Consider the following 21037-nt stretch of genomic DNA (forward strand, 5'->3'; position numbering starts at 1 on the left):
CGTAGAGGAGCTTAAGACGTGACGTGACTAGTCAGGTCAGGTAAAAAATAAGGGACCCACTAAATAAGTATCATACATCTAGATCAAAGGTTTCCAAAGCATTTTTAACCTTGGGCCACTGACAAATAAATTTATGTAACATATTATCAGTTTTGAACTGACCATCACTAAGGTTTATTGATTTTAATTCCTTAATCAAACTAGCTTCAACCAGAAATCTTTTTGTGACACAAGATGGTTTAAATACTTCTAAGCTTTTTTCCCAAGCAATGGGATGATTATTATTCCTAACATGAACGAACTAGGCACTGCTTTCAGATGCTGTTCTGATATTGTACTTATGTTGTTTGATTCTGAGCTGCAGTGTTTTTCCTGTCTGTCCTACATAATTACAACTACATTTAAGAACATAAGAATGGAGGAAACTGCAGCGGGACTATTGGCCCATACTGGGCAGTCCCGTTTACACCCAACCCCTATTGCTCATATAAGCATCCAACCTATGTTTGAAGCTATTCAGCGTATTCGAGTTAATGATGATATTTGGTAACTTGTTCCATTCATCCACTACTCTGTTTCCAAACCAGTGTTTACCTATTTCACGCCTAAATCTAAATTTATCTAATTTAAAACCATTGTTACGAGTTCGCTCCTGGTTGGATAGTTTGAGTACCTTTGTAATGTCCCCTTTGTTTAGCCCTGCCTTCCATTTATACACCTCTATCATGTCGCCCCTCGCTCTACGTCTCTCGAGGGAGTGCAAATTAAGATGCTTTAGCCTGTCTCTATACTCAAGGTTCCTAATGCCCGGGATTAGTCTTGTCATTCTCCTCTGAATTATTATTTCATGATTCTATATCCATTCTGTAATACGGTGACCAGAACTGAACTGCGTAATCCAGGTGTGGTCTCACAAGAGCAAGATACAGTTTTAGGATGACCTCGCTAGTCTTGTAACTAACACTCCTTTTGTATGAACCCAAGTACTTATTAGCCTTTGTTACGAGCAAAGACACATTGTTTACTTGGCTTAAGGTTCCTACTTATCATTACTCCTAAATCTCTCTCGCAGTCGGATTTCTCTATGGCATCGTTGTTCATCTGGTATCTGGTTTCCCTGTTTACATCTCCTACTGTATACTGAGTACTTTACATTTGTCCACGTTGAATTTCATCTGCCAGAACAAAGGGGACATTACAATGGTACTCAAACTATCCAACCAGGTGCGAACTCGTAACAATGGGTTTAAATAAGACAAATTTAGATTTTGGCGCAAAATAGGTAAACATTGATTTGGAAATAAAGTAGTGGAACAAATTAGCAAATATCAACATTAACTCGAATACGCCGGATAGCTTCAAACATAGGTTGGATGGATGGTGGCCGGTAATAAAGTCACAGGAAAAAAAGTCACAGAAAAAAAGTCACAATTTTGGCTAGGAAAAAAAGTCACAATTAATTGATGGTGGCCGGTAATAAAGGCTAGGTTAGGTTAGGTTGACATATTAACCTTAAAAAATGTGAGAATTCGATTGTTAACTTTTCTTTTTTTCCTGTGACTTTTTTTCCTGTTACTTTTTTACCTGTGACTTTTTTACCTGGATTCGAATGGATATATGAGCAATGGGGGATGTTTGTAAATGGGACTGCCCAGTATGGGCCAATAGTCCCGCTGCAGTTTCCTCCATTCTTATGTTCTTATGTTCTTAAGGAACAATAACACTGGTCAACATAAAAAAAAATTCTCATGGTTCTGGATCAAAACAGTCTGATTCTAGTGTAATTGTATGTGCTGAACTCAATTATGACATTCGTATAGCTGTATCAGGCTCAGTTTTCCAGAACCAGCATATCTATGTATTTAGTGTACCATGCTATTCATACAGTAATTTATATGCTCATTGGCTCCACTTATACCTGACCATTGTGGACCTGGTCTCACCCTCCTCTGTATATATACACCTTGATTTGTATTTCTCTCTCTAGTCTGTACTCACCCCTGAAGATGTGAATTACACGAAAGCGCTTGGGAACTTCTGTGTTTCTTCTTTTCTCAGGGTTATCATATATATATATATATATATATATATATATATATATATATATATATATATATATATATATATATATATATATATATATATATATATATATATATACACACAATTAGTGTTATTCCAAAACATCAAGATTACCTTAGGTTTTTTAAATCAAAAGTACAATCTAGTAACACATTAATCAAACATCAAAATAACTTGCAAGAAATTCTTCTATGTACTGTACATAAATATTATTAAAAATTTAGCACATTTTAAAACCTCAAATAAAATAATGCAACTTGTTAAACTACACCTGAAAAGGTTTAAAAAAATTATAACTTCTCAACCTAACTGCTTATTTGAGTTCATTGACTATAAAATTTCACGATATACTTAAAATAATTAATTATTTTCTAGAGACTGTCTTTCCCTTCGATATTTATCATGATCCTTCGAAAGTGAATGTTGGTAAAATGTTTTCTGTAAAAATTATTCCAATTAGAAAACTTTTATTTCAAATCTTTTACGTAAATAAACTTCCAGGTAGAACAATACTCACCTTCTAGTTTCCAGAATGAGGAGTATATGTATGGAGAGCGGGGGAAGGAGATATTTGGTGAAGCGTTTGAGTGTGTTTATGTGTGTGCGTGCGTGTGTGTGTGTATTGGTGTACGTATGTGTTCATGAGTGTTATAATTATGTACGCAAGCGTCTTAAATAACCTGTCATAACCAATAAAACAACTACAAACACCTATTTACTTTACATACTTCTGTGATTTACCAACAAAGCTCTTTAAATCTGTATAACTCACAGTCTTCCAGTTAAACACACCACCGATGGATTTCACGTTGGTACAAATTGACTGTTGACCCTCTAAAAGTTTGTACAGTCTGGTCAACTCGCTGAGATGGGAGACTCTCTGTGGGCTGTGGTTCAGGGCCTCCGTGATCCATCTGTGTGTTAGGTTAGTACCGCCTGCCTCTCCTCCGTAGTCTCTCAGCCACTCCCAAAACTGGCTGGCACGAGGAATTGTGTTAGTGTATACAGAGCCAACACTAAAGCGATGGTGCCAATATTTGATAAGCGCCAAAAAGTTGCTAACAAGACATTAACTTTCAAATAATGGTGATTAAAAAATTAACTAGCCCGAGCTATTGCTAGCAAAAGCAAACTAATATAATCTACAATCATACTATTAACACTAGATTACCAATGAATACAAAATAGTGAACAAAAATACATGAAAACAATAACAACGACTAATGACTGTAACCTTACCTCTAAGTCTCCTCCAAGGAAAAGCCTCTTACCTTTTCCTCCCCTTCCCGTCCTTGGGATTACCGAAGGCCAGGTTAACCATCATGTCCCAGGCCCCGTGGGTAGAGTTGGGTGCAGGGACTGTCAGCTCCTCCGGCATTAGGTTCCCTACCACTGCCCGGGCCACGAGACGTACCAACCCTCCTTGATTCTCGTCAACCTGCTGTCAGCCACAAGTGTCTGTTACTCGGCTCTGCTTACTTCCGCTCAGTTATACCAAACTATCTGTTTATCCTATTCAGGCTTGTCTTATTTATTTATGCTATAGGTAATTCGACACTAATTTTTCCTACATCTTCGTCTTTGTTGTAATCTTACTCTGTTATATTTTCTTTATTAGGAATCCCACACCTTCTTACTCTCTTGTCAACCTTTCCTTTTCATTACATAAGAACACAAGAACATAAGAAAATAAGAAGTCTGTAATAGGCCGGTTGGCCTGTGCATGGCAGCTCCTGTCGAGAGTTAGTACCACTCTCTATCATCCATGAATCTATCTAGCCTCCTTTTAAAATTCTCCAGCGTTCCAGCACTTACTGCAAAGTTGCTAAGCTTGTTCCACTCGCCCACCACCCTATTTTTGAACCAGTTCCTTCCTATCTCCCTCCTAAACCTAAACTTATCCAACTTAAATCCATTGCTACGAGTCCTATCCTGCTCGGATATTATAAGAACTTTATCTATATCGTCTAGATACTGGGATCAGCAGTGACATAAACAAGTTTGCGGATGACACCAAAATAGGGCGGCAGATTAATTAAGGGCAGGATGGAAATGCATTACAGGAGGATCTAAATAAACTGCAGCGGTGGTCTGAAAAATGGCAAATGAAATTCAACACCAGCAAGTGCAGCGTACTTAATATTGGAAGAACAAATAGTGTCAATGTATACAGCCTTAACAACATCAACCTAGAGAAGTCGACTTGTGAAAGAGACCTAGGGGTACTTGTAAGCCCGGACCTAGGGTCTAGAAAACAATGCGTTAATGTTCGAAATAAGGCAAACAGAGTATTGGGTTTTATATCTAGAAGTGTAAGTAATAAGAGTGCAGAAATTTTATTGCAACTATATCTTGCACTAGTCAGGCCGCACCTCGATTATGCGGTTCATTTCTGGTACCCTTATTATAGAATGGATATGAATTCACTGGAGTCGGTGCAGCGAAGTATGACGAAAATGATTCCGGGACTTAGAAACCTCCCATATCAGGATAGGTTAAAGAAACTTAACTTGCATTCCCTAGAAAGACGAAGAGTGCGGGGAGATATGATAGAAGTATTTAAGTGGGTTGCTCCTCCCCTCCCTTTAACTTCTTATAAGAACATAAAAAAATAAGGAGTCTGCAATAGGCTGGTTGGCCTGTGCATGGCAGCTCCTGTCGAGAGTTACTACCACTCTCTATCATCCATGAATCTATCTAGCCTCCTTTTGAAACTTTCCAGCATTCCAGCACTTACTACAAAGTTGCTAAGCTTGTTCCACTCGTCCACCACCCTATTTGTGAACCAGTTTTTTCGTATCTCCCTCCTAAACCTAAACTTATCCAACTTGAATCCGTTGCTCCGAGTCCTATCCTGCTCGGATATTATAAGAACTTTATCTATATCCCCTTTATTGATTCCTTTCACCCACTTAAATACTTCTATCATATCCCCGCACTCTTCGTCTTTCTAGGGAATGCAAGTTAAGTTTCTTTAACCTATCCTGATATGGAAGGTTTCTAAGTTTCGGAATCATTTTTGTCATTCTTCGCTGCACCGACTCTAGTGAATTTATGTCCATTCTATAATAGGGGCACCAGAACTGAACCGCATAATCGAGGTGCGGCCTAACTAGCACAAGATATAGTTGTAATAAGACCTCTGCACTCTTGTTACTTACACTTCTAGATATAAAACCCAATACTCTGTTTGCCTTATTTCGAACATTAACGCACTGTTTTCTAGGCCGTAGGTCCGGGCTTACAAGTACCCCTAGGTCTCTTTCACAAGTCGACTTCTCTAGGTTGATGTTGTCAAGGCTGTATACATAATCAGTATTTGTTCTTCCAATATTAAGTACGCTGCACTTGCTGGTGTTGAATTTCATTTGCCATTTTTCAGACCACCTCTGCAGTTTATTTAGATCCTCCTGTAATGCATTTGCATCCTGCCCTGAATTAATCTGCCACCCTATTTTAGTGTCATCCGCAAACTTGCTTATGTCACTGCTGATCCCAGTATCTAGATCGTTTATGTAGATTATGAACAAGAGTGGGCCTAGTACTGACCCCTGAGGAACCTCACTGGTTACACGGCCCCACTCAGATCTAACACCTTCTACGCTGACCCTCTGCGTTCTATCGGTGAGCCATGATTTTATCCAATTAAAACTTTCCCCTCGATACCATGAGCCTTAATTTTTCTCAGAAGCCTCTGATGCGGTACTCTGTCAATGCTTTGCTAAATTCCTATAAGTTCCTTATAAATTCCTTTCTTTATTCCTATGTCAGGTTAAGTTTTCTGGTCATCCACCTTGGTTCATTCATATTTGACCTAATTTTTCTGTATGGTATATTTTGTTCTTGTGCTTTACGTAGTATACGAGTGCATATATTATAGTCATGATCAATTGTTTTGTCATCTGTGACCTCACCCGTTCCTACTGGGGACTGACCTGCCTGTTCCCAGGCGACCTCACCTAGGTACCTTCTTAACCCCTGATAATCCGCCAATCGAAAGTTTGGGACTCTGACCATATTGTCATTGATTTTCGTTCCCAATTTAGGGTAAACCTGATTTCTCTGTGATCACTGTTCCCTAGTTCTTCTCCTACTGTGATATCTTTGACAATATTTTCTTTATTTGTTAATACTAGGTCTAATTTATTGTTACCTCTAGTAGGTTCTGTAATTAGTTGTTTCAAAAAATTGTCCTGTACTGTGTCTAGGAAGTCTTCAGATTCATAGTCACCTATAATGTTGTCCCAGTCAATATTTCCGAAGTTGGAATCCCCCATAATGCACAGGTTGTTATATTTTGCTGCCCTACTCATTTCCTGCCATATGGGCTGAGCTGCTTCTTTCCCAAGACTTGGGGGCTTGTAAATCACTCCCATAATTGCTATGACGTCTATTTTCTCGGTAAATACAACCGCTCTCAGCAAGTCTATTTTCTTTCTAACGCTCCTACTGTTTGTATAGCATACATTTAAACCTACCCTTCCCTGGTCCTGTTTTACCCCTTGTCCTGAGTAACCACTTTTACTCCCCAGGACCTGCTTGTTTTTCGACTCCCATTTACCCCGACCTCTCTCTACTGGCGAAACCCCCCCTTTGGAGCGACAATTTCAGGCTCCAGGGATGCAGACAACGTCTTTACCCCCGCTCGAGACAAGTGTACTCCGTCACGACTGTGCAGGTAGTCGTTGTCATAGAATGGTTGCCAGTTATCAATGAATGCCCAACCATTGCTTGCACAATGTTTTTCCAGTCGGCAATTTATAGCAATTGCCCTGGATAACTATCCATGACCACTCCCCTTCTAGGCAAGACACCACATACTATCGGGATCCCTCCCCTATCTCTAACCTTCCCCAGCTCCTCCCTATACCTCTTGAAAAGTTCCTCACTCCTAACTTTTCCTATGTCGTTACCTCCGACACTAAGACACACTACTGGATTGGTACCCTCCCCTGACAAAACCCTATCTATCCTCTGAGCTACATGCCCTATCCCAGCCCCAGGAAAACACACCCTAGTCCTACGTTTCCTATCTCCTGCACAAAAAGTCCTATCTAAGAACCTCACCTGGCTGCCCCCAACTACCACGACCTTATCACTGGGCAGGGTCTGAACTACTGCCCTTTTCTCTCCTGGCACCACATCGCCCTGCTCTTCTCTTCCTCGTCCTGCCTCTTCTCCTCCTCGCCAGCTTCCTCCAACACTTGGTAGGGGTTACTGCACTCCACACCCTGGTCAGCTTTCCTGAGTCTGATCCTAGTCCCCTTGGAAGGAACCACTCTCCACGCCTGTTCCTCCTTCGCAGGTGTCCTGCTAGGCAAGACACCTACGTGAAGGAGTTCAGTCCTGAGGGCTTTGTTCTCCCCCTTTAACACGTCCATCTCTCTCCTTCAACTGCTCCAGCTGACTTAACAAAGTAGCCAGGTTCCTCACACTCCGTCCCTCTTCCTCCACAACAACACAAACGATCCACGGCGGCCATTTGCTCTGGTCACTAACACGAGCACTTAGGGGCACGTTCTTCTCACAGCAAGATTTTTGTCGGCGTTCAGGTAAAAACTTAAAAGGTAAATATCTAAGAAAAATAATTAATCCAGTACAATAATTCTTGAATTAAAGGAATACCTGTTTTACAATACGGATATTTTGTCTTTTGTTAAAATATTGGATACATGTTGACGCAATCAGACTGACACTCACCACGGTAAATTAGAACTTTTAATATATGAGTATTTTTGCGTAGGTGACACCAAGGTCGTGCGTATGGCTTGGTATAGTTCTTAATTCCTCAGCCATAAGAATTCAGAAAAAAAGAACTCTTCTAATGTCTGTTATGTATATTCTGTCTGTGCTATTTTATGATCCTAGAAAGAATTCAGAGGGGAATCACAAGACTAAACCCGGGCACTAGGAACCTTGGGTACAGAGACAGGTTAAGGTATCTTAATTTCACTCCCTCAAGAGACGTAGAGTGAGGGGCGATATGATCGAGGTGCATAAATGGAAGTCAGGGCTAAGCAAAGGTGAAACAACAAAGGTACTCAACTATCCAACCAGGAGCGAACTCATAACAATGGTTTTAAATTAGACAAATTTAGATTTAGGCGCGAGATAGGTAAACGTTGGTTTGGAAATAGAATAGTGGATGAGTGGAACAAGTTACCAAACATCATCATTAACTCGAATACGCTGGATAGCTTCAAACATAAGTTGGATGGATATATGAGCAATAGGGGTTGGGTGTAAACGGGACTGCCCAGTATAGGCCAATAGGCCCGCTGCAGTTTCTTCCATTCTTATTTTTTTATGATAGATAGATAGATTTTATCAAAATTAATAAAATTTTCATGATGTGATAACAATAATAATATGCACAAGTTTAACAAGATCACCCAGCCCTATAATAAAACACAGTCACACTCACAGTCAAGTTGTCTTACCTTGTTGATGTCGTTGTTGTTGTCGCTCTCTGTGGTGTCTTGTCGGGTGTTGTTACTCGGGGGGTCAACATCTGCCTGTACCTCGCCCTCATTCTTCACCACCTGGAGCGTCCTGCTACTATGTGCTTTCTTCTCTGCCGCGGCCACGGGCACTACGTCGACCTGGCGGGTCTTTCCTCTAACTGAACCTGAGCTGTGGCTGTGAGTTGCTCCCCCCAACCCCTGCTTCATCAGCCCTGAGAGAATCGCCGGTCCAAGCCCATTAACTAGAAATTTCATGGGGCTAGATTTAGTAGCCGCTGGAGAACCATTGGAGCTCGTCTTGTCGTTGCCTAATCCATGTGAAAGTGCTCCAGCTACCAGGGCTGGAACCAGTCCACTTAGGATTGACTGTACAGGATTAGAGTTATGTGAATCCTTAACGCCTATACCATCTTGTGCCACACCTGCAATTAGAGCTGATCCCAATCCCCTTAAAACAGACTTTACAGGGCTGGACTTCACTGCTCCCTCACCTGCACCACTCTGGTCACCTTTCATAACACTGAGACCTTGTTGCACTGCTCCTGCCAGGAGGGAAGGCCCCATCTGAGAGATAAATGACTGAAGAGGACTAGATTTTTCATGATCAGTCAAGTGTCTTGGGTTAGAATTTCCTCCGCCGAGTCCCTGTTGAACTATTCCAGATAGAAGCGCCGGGCCAAACTCACTGAAGAGGGACTGGAGGGGGCTAGACTTCGAAGCCTCGGTATAACGATCCACCTTGTTATTGTTGTTTGATAAAGCTCCGGCTATCAGAGGAGAAGCTATATTGGACATGAGAGAACTGACCACACTCTGACCCGACAGCTTTCCTGCTGAATCTTGGCCCAAGATTGATGCTACAGCCTCTACCGCGCCTCTGACATTACCTGGGTCAAAACCTCCTCGTTCTAGTGGACGCTTCTTGGGTGGCCTTGACGGGGTCTTCTTGTTTACAGGATTATCTTTTCTTTCTCGTAATTCATCAGCCTCTGCTTGTTGTTGTAAAGAGGTGTTGTTGCCAGTGACATTGTCGGGACCTGTTTCTGTTTCGTTACCAACTGCATATTCTGGCTTTAGAAAAACTTGTGAATCTGGGAGTCCTTGATTACCGTCTTTTCGTGTTTGAGGAGACCCACCACCATTACCCTCAGTGTTGCCAGATGAATGCCGGGACTTAAAAGCAGCCACAGCGCCCAGCAACATGCCGGGGTTCACCGTTTTCTCACCTTTCACGAACCCTTGAACTACGTCTGAGATGCTCTTCTTTGGTGTGAAATTCTTGTTGACGAATCCAAAGGCCGGTTCATTCTTACCAACCATAGTTGTCAATGGAGCAAACTTCTTCCCCTTGAAATCAATCATGATCACGTCTTTTTTCTCTAGGGAGTTGAGGCTATTGAACTTTGCTTTTTTCGAATTGTTTGTACTGTTTTGTGCATCGAAAAAGGATGGTAGAGGTGCCAGTAGTAGTGGTCGTGATGAATGGTTGTCTGGTGCTGGTAGCGAGGAGGCCTGACCATCTGAGTTGTTGGTTGGTCCATCGGGCGTCAGCGCTCTGTCAACAACTAAGACACTGGAGAGAGAAGGTATTGTCTTGAGAAAATACACGGAGGTTAGATGATACATCTTCACTCTGAAATGGCCGACCATAAGCTTTTCCCTCTAGTGCCATGTTCTTCCAGAGAAACAAAGGCTTTTGGTTCCATATAGTTATTCCAACACTTCCTAATTGACTCTATGGTAGACGTAAAATTTTATTCAGGTTTATCTAGGAAATATTTTTCATCAGTTTCTTCCAGCCAATCTCCCACCCTTGATCTTTTTTCCAATCCAGAGTAATTTATATTCGCATCCAGGGAACAAGAAAATGGGACGTATGTGTTTGTGTTTGTTTATATTTGGTTCCTTTGGTGATATTATTGTTTGACTTATAATAAAAACACAGAGTAATAAATTAGGAAGACGATAATAAATGGATGACGCTTTAAATGTGCAAACATGAATTGACCATAATTGGATGGTGTACAGAACAATTTGACGTAAAGTTAAATGTGTCACTCAAAGGCCTCGTTCTCCCCTGCAATCGTTTTAAAGCAATTCTCTCGAGGTTTTACCATGCTATTAAAATATTTGGAAACAATGCCATCACATGTGTAGCCTGCTGGTATTCGTTCAAAAGGCTTCTGGGTTTATTTTTTTTTTCTGTTGTTGAATTGGTCGTTGGAAGAGTAGAAGTTTATTTCGGTAAAATTCTCCAGTTTTTATTGAAGTGGGTGTTTGTGTCAGTGCCAATTATGCTTTGTTATGTGTGTGTGTATAGAGAGAGTATATATGTAATACAATGTGTAGAAGTGTGTATGTTTAATATTAGAAGATTTGTATTTGTGTAGAGTGTATGTGTATGTTAAGGTGTATTAACAACCAATGAGATGTGCATGTTTGTGTATGGGGGAATGTGGTTTTTGTGTGGGGTTTTTTATGTAGAGGTATATGTGTAAGGTGTATGTGTGTATAGGGTGTATATATGTTTGCTAGCCTCCCAAGCAGGGACCCAGGTTCGATCCTAGAGGTGAAACTATGGGCAAGTTTCTTGTATATTGCCTCTGTTTACCCAGCAGTAATTGGGGAACCTGGAAGTTGAAATCGATTTGCGGATCGTAGTCAGGGGTAATGATTAGCCTACGGCTGGCAGAGTTGTCCGGTCTTCTCGGACTATTCTTCACTATTCCCCAACATATAGCAAGTACCCAAGGAGTTCAAGAATTCAACAATCGAGATCTAGTTAAACCCCGGTGGAACTCCGCATCAGGTTGATATAGTTGCAAATCTCCAATGGGGCCCAATGGCGGAATAGGCGGAAAGGGTACAGCCAACATGGGAACCCAACGACTACTCGGTGGATTAAGAAATGAAAAAATGGATAAGCTACAAGGCGAATCCCAGCAAGGTAAACTATCAACAGTCCGTACCCAGCTTTTCCCAGTTATTGCGAGCTACCTGCACCACTAGATCAGTAAAGGAGAAAACAGATGTGTGGTTGAACCCACCATTCCTGCCTCACCGTATAAATCAGCATAGCCATCATTCATTTCATCATACTTTTACCATCATCATCAGAACCCATAAACCCCAAAAAGTCCTGTAACTGAAAAGACGAGTGGCGACAGGGGCGAGCAGATATGACTGCCGGGAGTCTCTATTAACAACTCTGCACATGGAAGGCATAGATATGATAGTCGTTTATGCACTGGGATCCTAGAAGCAGTGCAATCCGAACCACTGTCTGTGCGACTGGGCAGACCTTTTCCAGGAGCCATTAGGGCTCACCTCATGGAGAGGGGCTAGATAAAATGCAAAACATAGCCTGTCTAAAAAAAACAACCTGACTGGGCAACCGCACCCAGCAAAGGTCATTCTTATGCAGTCAAGGAGCACAATCAAATTTGATCACAGATCCAAAGCAAAAACAAATTAGACAACCTCTTATGAATTCATGCATGGAATGTCAGGACCCTTCCTGGATACTGGCACAAATGAGCGTCCTCAAAGAAGAACCTCCTTGTGGCAAAAGAGCTGGATGACATTGCATCGACACAGTAACCTTTAGTCTTTGGTGAGTCCCAACTCCCAGACGAGGGTGAACTCACAGAACAGGCTATACCTTCTTCTACTGGAAAGGGATAAGCCTGCTGCGGAGAAACCACGACTACTGGAGTTGGGTTTGCCATCTGCCAACGCATCCCTGCAGACTAAGTAGAAGTGCCTCTTGGGATCAAAAAGAGCACCTCATGACGATCCGAGTCCCGCTAGATCACTCCAAGTCATGCCATTTTCATCCAGTGCACACAACACTGGATGCAGAGGATGATATCAAGGGAGGCATTTTTACGCCGACGCCTCGACGAATCACGAACCTTTACCCCCAGAGAATAAAGGGTTGTGCTCCTTGGCGGCTTCCAATGCCAGGATTGGCAGAGATGCGCGACATTTGGCAGGGAACCGTAGGGAGGAAATGGACTGAGCAATTATGTTAACGACCTACTATTCCTCCTCAGCAAAGGGTGCCGCGCACACAGCTTCCACTATCACCAATACTTTGTTTGGGGCAGGCCGATGAATTCAACGGTTTGTGGCAGCACCAGTCGAACACTGGCATCTCATTAACTACACCATTGTCGCAGAGAAAGATCGCCGAGATGTCCTCATCCGTGCCATGCGCCCAAGCAAGACCCACTGCGACACTGATTAATTATCGGCTCATCAAACCAGCTCTCATTCACGTTGCCCCCAAACGGCGGTAGCAAGCCTCCAGAGGTTTAACATTAAGTGTTGAAGATCAGTGATAACATACATGCACGCGCCCTCAATGAATTTGAAAGCCTGAACATAGTGTCAGCTTATTGGAGGCATAAGTACATGTCAACAATCAAACACATCTCATCATAGTAGACAATGAATTAACTAGTGACTGTGTTTACAGTGTCTACTGGCTTCAAATTCATCAGCAAGCTACCGTATCTATGAACAACTGTATTTACCCGATTAAGAAAAGTAGACTGCCAAGCAGCTTCTTTACAATAACCCAACGAATAGTAAACTTAATGCTGGCGGGCAAGTGAAAAGGTATAAGGATAGTCTTAAGACAAACCTGAAAAAGCGCCAAATCGACCCCTCACCTGGGAGACGATTACTCACACCATAACGTTTTGGAGGAGCACCACGCGAGTGTCAATACTTTCGAGTTAAGCCTGACAGCATACCAGGGCAGACAAGCGCCAACCGGAAAGACGTTGCCGCCGTCCTCCTGCACTGGTGTGGCCCCTCCACCGTGCAACATCTGTGAACGATGCTGCCAGTCCCGTATCGGCTTTTCTGAGTCACCTCGGGGGTCACCAACGAAGGTGAAATCCTTAATAGCTCATTTTCGTCCCCGCTATCATAGCTGGATGATCGTCATACTGCCGATTCTGAGTGACAGCAAAGTAGTAGAAGTAGTAGTAATATGTGTGTATGTGTGTTGGGGTGTGTGTGTATGTGAGTGTGTAAAGGGGATGTGTATGTATTTTTGTAGGAGTGTACGTTTGTGTTTGTGTGTGAGAGAGAGAGAGAGAGAATAGGTTAGGTTAGGTTTTAATATGCGTCCTGGGAAGGCCGTTCCTGTTGTCATATTAATGGTTAATGGTTAATATTTTTCATGTGATCAAAAAGAATGATTTATTATTATTATTATTATTATTATTATTATTATTATTATTATTATTATTATTATTATTATTATTATTATAAACACACGCACACGTCTACCGTACAATTTTGATCATGGTGGGACCGATGATACTGGGATCGCGTCAGCTGTACAATACCACAGTTGCTTCAGGGAGACCGACAACACTTGCTGATCGTCACACCTGGTGGCAACTGCAGCTGTCTCTGACTCTCTATTTTTCACAAACCACGTTAAACCAACAAAAACCTCATAATTGTTTTAGAGTTAATATTTGAGGTTTAGCTATTAAGGAGAAGGAATAAGACTCGCCTGTTAAGGAGGAGAAGGAAGGTCAGGAGGCAGCAGCCAATGAGACAGGTCGATCGTACATGACCCCTGGAGCGTGGTCGACCCCACCACAACCTGTAAGGGAGGAACCTGTTAAATGCATATGCAGGTAAACAAATGCATCGAACGTTGCACATAAATATAAAATACCAATAGTCAGCAAGCTATTCTTTAGTAATGTATAATGGTTGCTACTCGTGTTCGAGAATGGCCAACCCTAGGGCCACCTAGGTGTGACTTGGTTTCAAGAGAGAAACTGTCGCCTACACAACAATCACAAGTGTTCACGATCTGTATGACCTACTGTAGTGTAGAGGAATAATCCAAGAATACAGGACAGCTCACCAACTGTATTGGCTCACCATTATCCCGGAACACATCCACAAATCGATTAACATCCAGGTTCCCAGTTCCTCTGGGCAGACAGAGGCCAATACAACACTAGTGGACAGCGAACCTTCCAGCTCCAAGTTCCCGGAATCAAGTCACCCCTACTCCGTGACTACACCCATTTTGTAGTCCTCATTTAAACAGTAACTCTTTAAAATTATAAATCACTGAAATATTTTTTAAATAAGTTTTGAAATCGGATTACACTTTAAATTGGGTATATTATTCACGGTGAAAATAAGGAAATACGAACAGAGATGAAATTGGGGACTGGTAACAGCTTAAAATAAACAGATTCCGATTGCATGGAATTATCATGAAGGGGTTCAGCACGAATCCTTATCCGAAGACCCATCCCCTCCCTTCCCTTTCCCTCATTCCTTCACTCATTCACTTTCCTCCTTCCCCCAACCTCAGTGATCCTCATACGGGACATTTTCCCTCTCTCTCTCTCTCTCTCTCTCTCTCTCAGCAATGGAGGTCGAGTAAATCTTGACTGGCGATTGTGCAATATGCTCATATTTCATGACTAACCGAAGTCTTGTGAAATACTGAAGATAATGTATTTATGTCTCAGTCCAGGTAATGCATTGCTTTTAAATTCAAATAGCACAAAGAAAGTTATTTTATTAGTTTGTATTAAATTAGTACAAGAAAGCTGTTGCATTTGTTTAATTATCACATGAGTGTAAAGGTTTAATAAAATAAAGTGAATTAGTTGACCACAATTAACAAACAAATTGCCATAAAATTCTAGATTGAATGAAAACTTCCTAACAAGATACATAGATTTTAGATGGTAATGTAATAATTTTTTTTTCATTTCCCGGTAAATTAATGATTATGAATAATGGTTAGCATAATGAGTTGGCAATGAATGGTTGTCAAGGGCAGCTGGTGTCAACGGCCGTCTTGACAGATATTGCAAGTCAATATCAGTCCCATTCATTGACAACTGGGACAACTTTTACGGCAGAAGGGACCTTTATGCTAGGGATGGGGTGCATCTGTCTGGGGTTGGGGTGGCAAACCTGGCTGGCTCTCTCGAGAGGGTAGTTCAAAAGATGTCGAAGTCTTTAAACTGCTAGGAGAACATATGAGGACGGGGGTGGAGGAGACTGCAGTGGAAGCAGGTAAACAAAGTGAAAGGTTACAGGGAACGAGTGCTAGGAATGATGACAAAACTAAATAAGGCAGGGAGTTAAAACCTAAACGCGACAAAGAGAGGACTTGAAACACGACTAACTTAAATGTCTACTATGCAAACAGTAGAAGTATGAGAAACAAAATGGATGAAATCAGGGCGTTAGTAGGTACCGAAAAAATCGATATAATAGCATTCACCGAAACATGGATAAACTTAGACTCACGTGAGTTACCTGTCGAATACCAAATTGCAGGTTACAAATTATTCCATGCCGATAGGCAGATTAGGAAAGGAAGCAGAGTAGCAATCTATGTCAGGGATAATCTGAAGTGTGAAATAAATAAGAAAATAAAAACTGAACTGAAAACAGAAACAATTTGGATAGAATTAATCGATAAAAGAGAAAAAATAATCACAGGAGTAATATATAGACCTCCTAATCTTGATATAGTTAATGAACGACTTATTTGGTATGAAATGCACAGGGCTTCTAGATATAACAAAGTCTGTATAGTAGGCGACTTTAACTTTAGCCAAATAGATTGGCTCGATCTTACAGATTTTCTTGAAACAGTTCAAGGCTGTTTCCTAAGTCAACATATAACCGAACCCACCCGGGGTAATAATATACTCGATTTAGTTCTGTCAAACAGAGAAAACCTCTTTAGTAATGTTGAGGTAGGGAACGAACTTGCCAACAGCTATCACAAAGAAATAAGATTTCAATTAGAATTTAATGGCAGACGCAGGGAAAATTCCATTAAAGTTCCAGATTTCAGAAGGGCAAACATTGATAGGTTGAAAAGGCAGCTGACAGAAGGGGTATCACGTTTGGGAATGGATTACATGACCTCACGTGAGGTGACCTCACACAATGTACCCACAGAGGGCGAGCTCACTTTTCCTGGAGACACGACAACGATATCCTCACAAAATATGACGGTTGAGGATGATCTGATCACGAGATCTGAGGTTGACGAGTTCCACAACAATTTAAATAATGAGATACTAAAGGCACAAAGGCAGAACATACCATACAGACAACTCAGATCAGACAACAATGACCCTAAATGGATAAACAATTATTTAAATAATATTACTGGACAAAGGAAGGCTATAGGTAGGAGATTAAATCGTAGTGAAGTTTACCTCCAAGATTATTATAAGGTATTGGCCAGAAGGGTTAAGATCGAGATAAGAAAAGTAAAGAAGAATAATGAACTGAAGGTAGCAAGGGAGGCGAAGTCAAACCCCAAGGGATTCTTTCAATTGTATCAAACTAAAACACGAGAAAATATTGGACCAATACAGTCAGATACCGGCGAACTAACTGATAACGACGGAGAAATGAGCAATAAACTGAATAAATATTTTTCAGCAGTTTTCACCACAGAAAATGTTAACGTTATACCCGAAGCACTGACTACATACAGAGATAGTGAGGAATAGATTAAGCGAGATAGTAGTAAGCAAATATACAAGCTAAGGCCTAATATGTCACTGGTCCCGATGAGATATTTGCCAGAGTATTAAAGAAATGTAAGGAAGAGCTTAGTATGCCCTTAGCAAAAATTTTTAATATGTCCTTAGCAACTGGTGTAGTATCAGAATCCTGGAGGAAAGCGAATGTAATACCGATTTTCAAGAAGGGAGATAGATCACTACCCTCTAACTACCGTCCAATCAGCTTAACATTAATTGAAGGCAAATTACTGGAAGCAATAATTTCAAACTATTCGAAATCACATGGAGAAACATAAGTTGATCAATGATTCCCAACATGGCTTCACAAGCGGACGTTCATGTTTAAGTAATCTACAGGGTATTAACATTCTTTTCAGCTGTTTTCGAATCAGTGGGCGAGGGGCACGACTATGATGTGGCATATTTTGACTTTAGCAAAGCCTTCGACAGAGTCCCCCACGAAAGATTAATAAGAAAAGTGGAGGCCCATGGCATTGGAGGAGATATTCTAAAATGGATATGTGCGTGGTTACAGGACAGAAAACAGCGAGTGAGCCTTAACGGCACTAATTCCGATTGGAGTAACGTCACAAGTGGAGTACCCCAAGGCTCAGTACATGTACCATTACTATTTATTATATACATAAACAACATAGATATCAGCGTAGACAGCAACATAAGTAAAATTGTTGATGACACTAAAATAGGGCGTGTAATTAAATCTGACGAGGACTCCGCAAAACTACAGGAACGTTATGATCTAAACAAATTTTTCGAATGGTCTGAAAAATGGCAGATGAAATTCAATAAGAACATAAGAATGTAGGAAACTGCAGCGGGCCTATTGGCCCATATTAGGCAGTCCTGTTTACACCCAACCCCTATTGCTCATATAAGCATCCAACCTATGTTTGAAGCTATTCAGCGTATTCGAGTTAATGATGATATTTGGTAACATGTTCTATTCATCCACTACTCTGTTTCCAAACCAGTGTTTACCTATTTCGCGCCTAAATCTAAATTTGTCTCACTTAAAAACCATTGTTACGAGTTCGCTCCTGGTTGGATAGTTTGAGTACTTTTCAAATGTCCCCTTTATTTAGCCCTGACTTCCATTTATACACCTCTATCAGGTCGCCCCTCGCTCTACGTCTCTCGAGGGAGTGCAAATTAAGATGCTTTAACCTGTCTCTATACTCAAGGTTCCTAATGCCCGGGATTAGTCTTGTCATTCTCCTCTGAATTCTATCCAAGGATTCTATATCCATTTTGTAATACTGTGAACAGAACTGAACTGCATAATCCAGGTGTTGTCTCACAAGCGCAAGATACAGTTTTAGGATGACCTCGCTAGTCTTGTAACTAACAATCCTTTGTATGAACCCAAGTATTTTATTAGCCTTGTTACGAGCAAAAACACATTGTTTACTTGCCTTAAGGTTCCTACTTATCATTACTCCTAAATCTCTCTTACAGTCGGATTTCTCTATGGCATCGTTGTTCATCTGGTATCTGGTTTCCCTGTTTACATCTCCTATACTGAGCACTTTATATTTGTCCACGTTGAATTTCATCTGCCGTTTTTCAGACCATTCGAAGAATTTGTTTAGATCTTCCTGTAGTTTTGCGGAGTCCTCGTCAGATTTAATAACACGTCCTATTTTAGTGTCATCAGCAAATTTACTTATGTAGCTGTCTATGCCGATATCTATGTCGTTTATGTATATAATAAATAATAATGGTCCAAGTACTGAGCCTTGGGGAACTCCACTTGTGACGTTGCTCCAATGGGACTTAGTGCCGTTAATGCTCACTCGCTGTTTCCTGTCCTGTAACCACGCCCTAATCCATTTAAGGATATTACCTTTGATGCCATGTGCTTCTACCTTCCTAATTAGCCTTTCGTGGGGGACTCTGTCGAAGGCTTTGCTAAAGTCGAGATATACCACATCATAATTGTGCCCTTCGTCCACCGATTCGAAAACTGATGAAAAGAATGTTAATAGATTAGTTATACATGAAAGCCCGCTTGTGAAGCCATGTTGGGAATCATTGATCAACTTGTGCTTCTCCAGGTGGTTTCGAATAGAGTTTGAAATGATTGATTCAAGTAATTTGACTACTATTGATGTTAGGCTGATTGGGAGGTAGTTAAAGGATAGTGATCTATCCCCCTTCTTGAAAATCGGTATTACATTCGCTATCCTCCAGGATTCTGGTACTCCACCTGTATTTAAGGACATGTTAAACAACTTTGCTAAGGGCATACTAAGCTCTTCCTTACATTCCTTTAATACTCTGGCAAATATCTCATCGGGACCAGGTGACTTATTAGGCTTTAGTTTATCTATTTGCTTACTAACATCGCTACTAGTCACTGCTATCTCGCTTAATTTGTTTTCTTCACTATCTCTGAATAGAGTCGGTGCCTCGGGTATCATGTTTACATTTTCGGCGGTGAAAACTGTTGAAAAATATTTATTCAATGTGGTCGAATGTAAAGTACTTAGTCTAGGTCCTCTCTCTCTCTCTCTCTCTCTCTATTACATATATATATATATATATATATATATATATATATATATATGCTGATAACCAAGGAAAGAAGAAACACGAAGTTCCTAAGCGCTTTCGTGTAATTCAGGTGAGAAGGTTGGGTCACCTTACCTCTGACCTGACTACTGACCGTTGCGGTGCTTTTTAAAGATTAGTAGGGTCATTACCTAATACCTGACCATTGTGGACTTGATCTCACCCTCCTCTGTATATATACACCTTGTTTTGTAGTTTTCCTTAGTCTGTACTCACCCCTGTAGATGTGAATTACACGAAAGCGCTTGGGAACTTCGTGTTTTCTTCTTTCCTTGTGGTTATCAGCATATACCTGGATCACGCGCAACTACAGTGATTTACTTGCCTATATATATATATTTATATATATATATATATACGATTGTTTAAATTTTTTTAGATAATTATGTGGGCTTTATGTGTGTGTGTGTGTGTGTGTGTGTGTGTATGTTGGGGGGGGGGAGGCTTCTGCAAGTGTCTGTGTGAGAGTAGGTTTGCGTGTACCTCTGTAGCGGTTCATGGTCGTTTGCGGTGTGAGCCAGCCAGCACCCAGTAACTTCACCACCACCTGACTGTCTTCCTCGGGTCTTCCTTCAGACCGTTAGCTGTCTACGCCCTAGAGCCACTGTCGACAGTCAGCTGGATGGAGGTGAGCTTACCAGGCGATATTGACTGCTCGCACTGGTGCTGTCTACTCCTAGATCGCGCAGCCATCGAAATGAAGTTTGGCTCCTATTAGACACTATCCATCTCCCATCCTGTCCATTTATCTGTCTCCTTCTCATCTTCCATCTCTTTCCTCTTGTTCCTAATCCATGTATACCATTCTTGTCACCCTCTCACCAACTTTTCCTCTGTTCTATTGATGCTCCCACCAATTTCTTCCGACACCACTACTCCTCTTTGATCACCAATGTACTTTTCCACTAAACCTTTTCCATCATCCCCTTCATCCTCTCTCTCTCTCTTATGTTGAAAAGAACCCTTCATCTGGTACTGTATGTCCACCCCGCCGGCTAAATTGGCACCGGCGCGAGTAAGGAAGGCAGCCAAGAACATAGAAAAGAGAGTTGGTGCCAGTACACACCCTTGTTTTACCCATGTTTCAATGGGGAAGAACTCAGACTGGGTGCCAGTGTGCAGGACACTGCCGTTCATACCATGGTGGAGTTGCCTCCCAATGGCAAAGAATTTTGGTGGGCAGCGAAAACGGCTGAAGGTCCGCAAGAGGGCTTCACTGTTGACCGAGTCGAGGGCCTTGATTAGGTCGATGAAGGTCATGTACAGGTCACGACTCTCTTCTATGCACTTTCCTGTATCTGGCGGACAACAAAGACCATATCAGTGGTGCCGCACGATGGTCTA

The 21037-nt window shown here is 41.4% G+C and overlaps 1 protein-coding gene across 3 annotated transcripts in view; it reads right to left on the reverse strand.

Annotated features, from left to right (window-relative positions):
• The window catches only part of LOC121869745, a 54913-nt gene that overhangs the window by 17586 nt on the left and 16290 nt on the right, over window positions 1-21037 (reverse strand). For 2 of the 3 annotated variants that reach the window (XM_042371312.1, XM_042371321.1), the window contains exons 3-6: window positions 14083-14175; window positions 8523-10119; window positions 3354-3523; window positions 2855-3059 (exon numbers count right to left, since the gene is read on the reverse strand). In XM_042371312.1, the coding sequence (XP_042227246.1) occupies window positions 2855-3059; window positions 3354-3523; window positions 8523-10119; window positions 14083-14175 (2065 nt within the window). The remainder of the gene's footprint in view (window positions 1-2854; window positions 3060-3353; window positions 3524-8522; window positions 10120-14082; window positions 14176-21037) is intronic. The other variant, XM_042371326.1, reaches the window with a different exon arrangement.

The sequence above is a fragment of the Homarus americanus genome, unplaced genomic scaffold (genome assembly GCF_018991925.1).
Source record: "Homarus americanus isolate GMGI-L3 unplaced genomic scaffold, GMGI_Hamer_2.0 scaffold32583, whole genome shotgun sequence".
NCBI lineage: Eukaryota > Metazoa > Arthropoda > Malacostraca > Decapoda > Nephropidae > Homarus > Homarus americanus.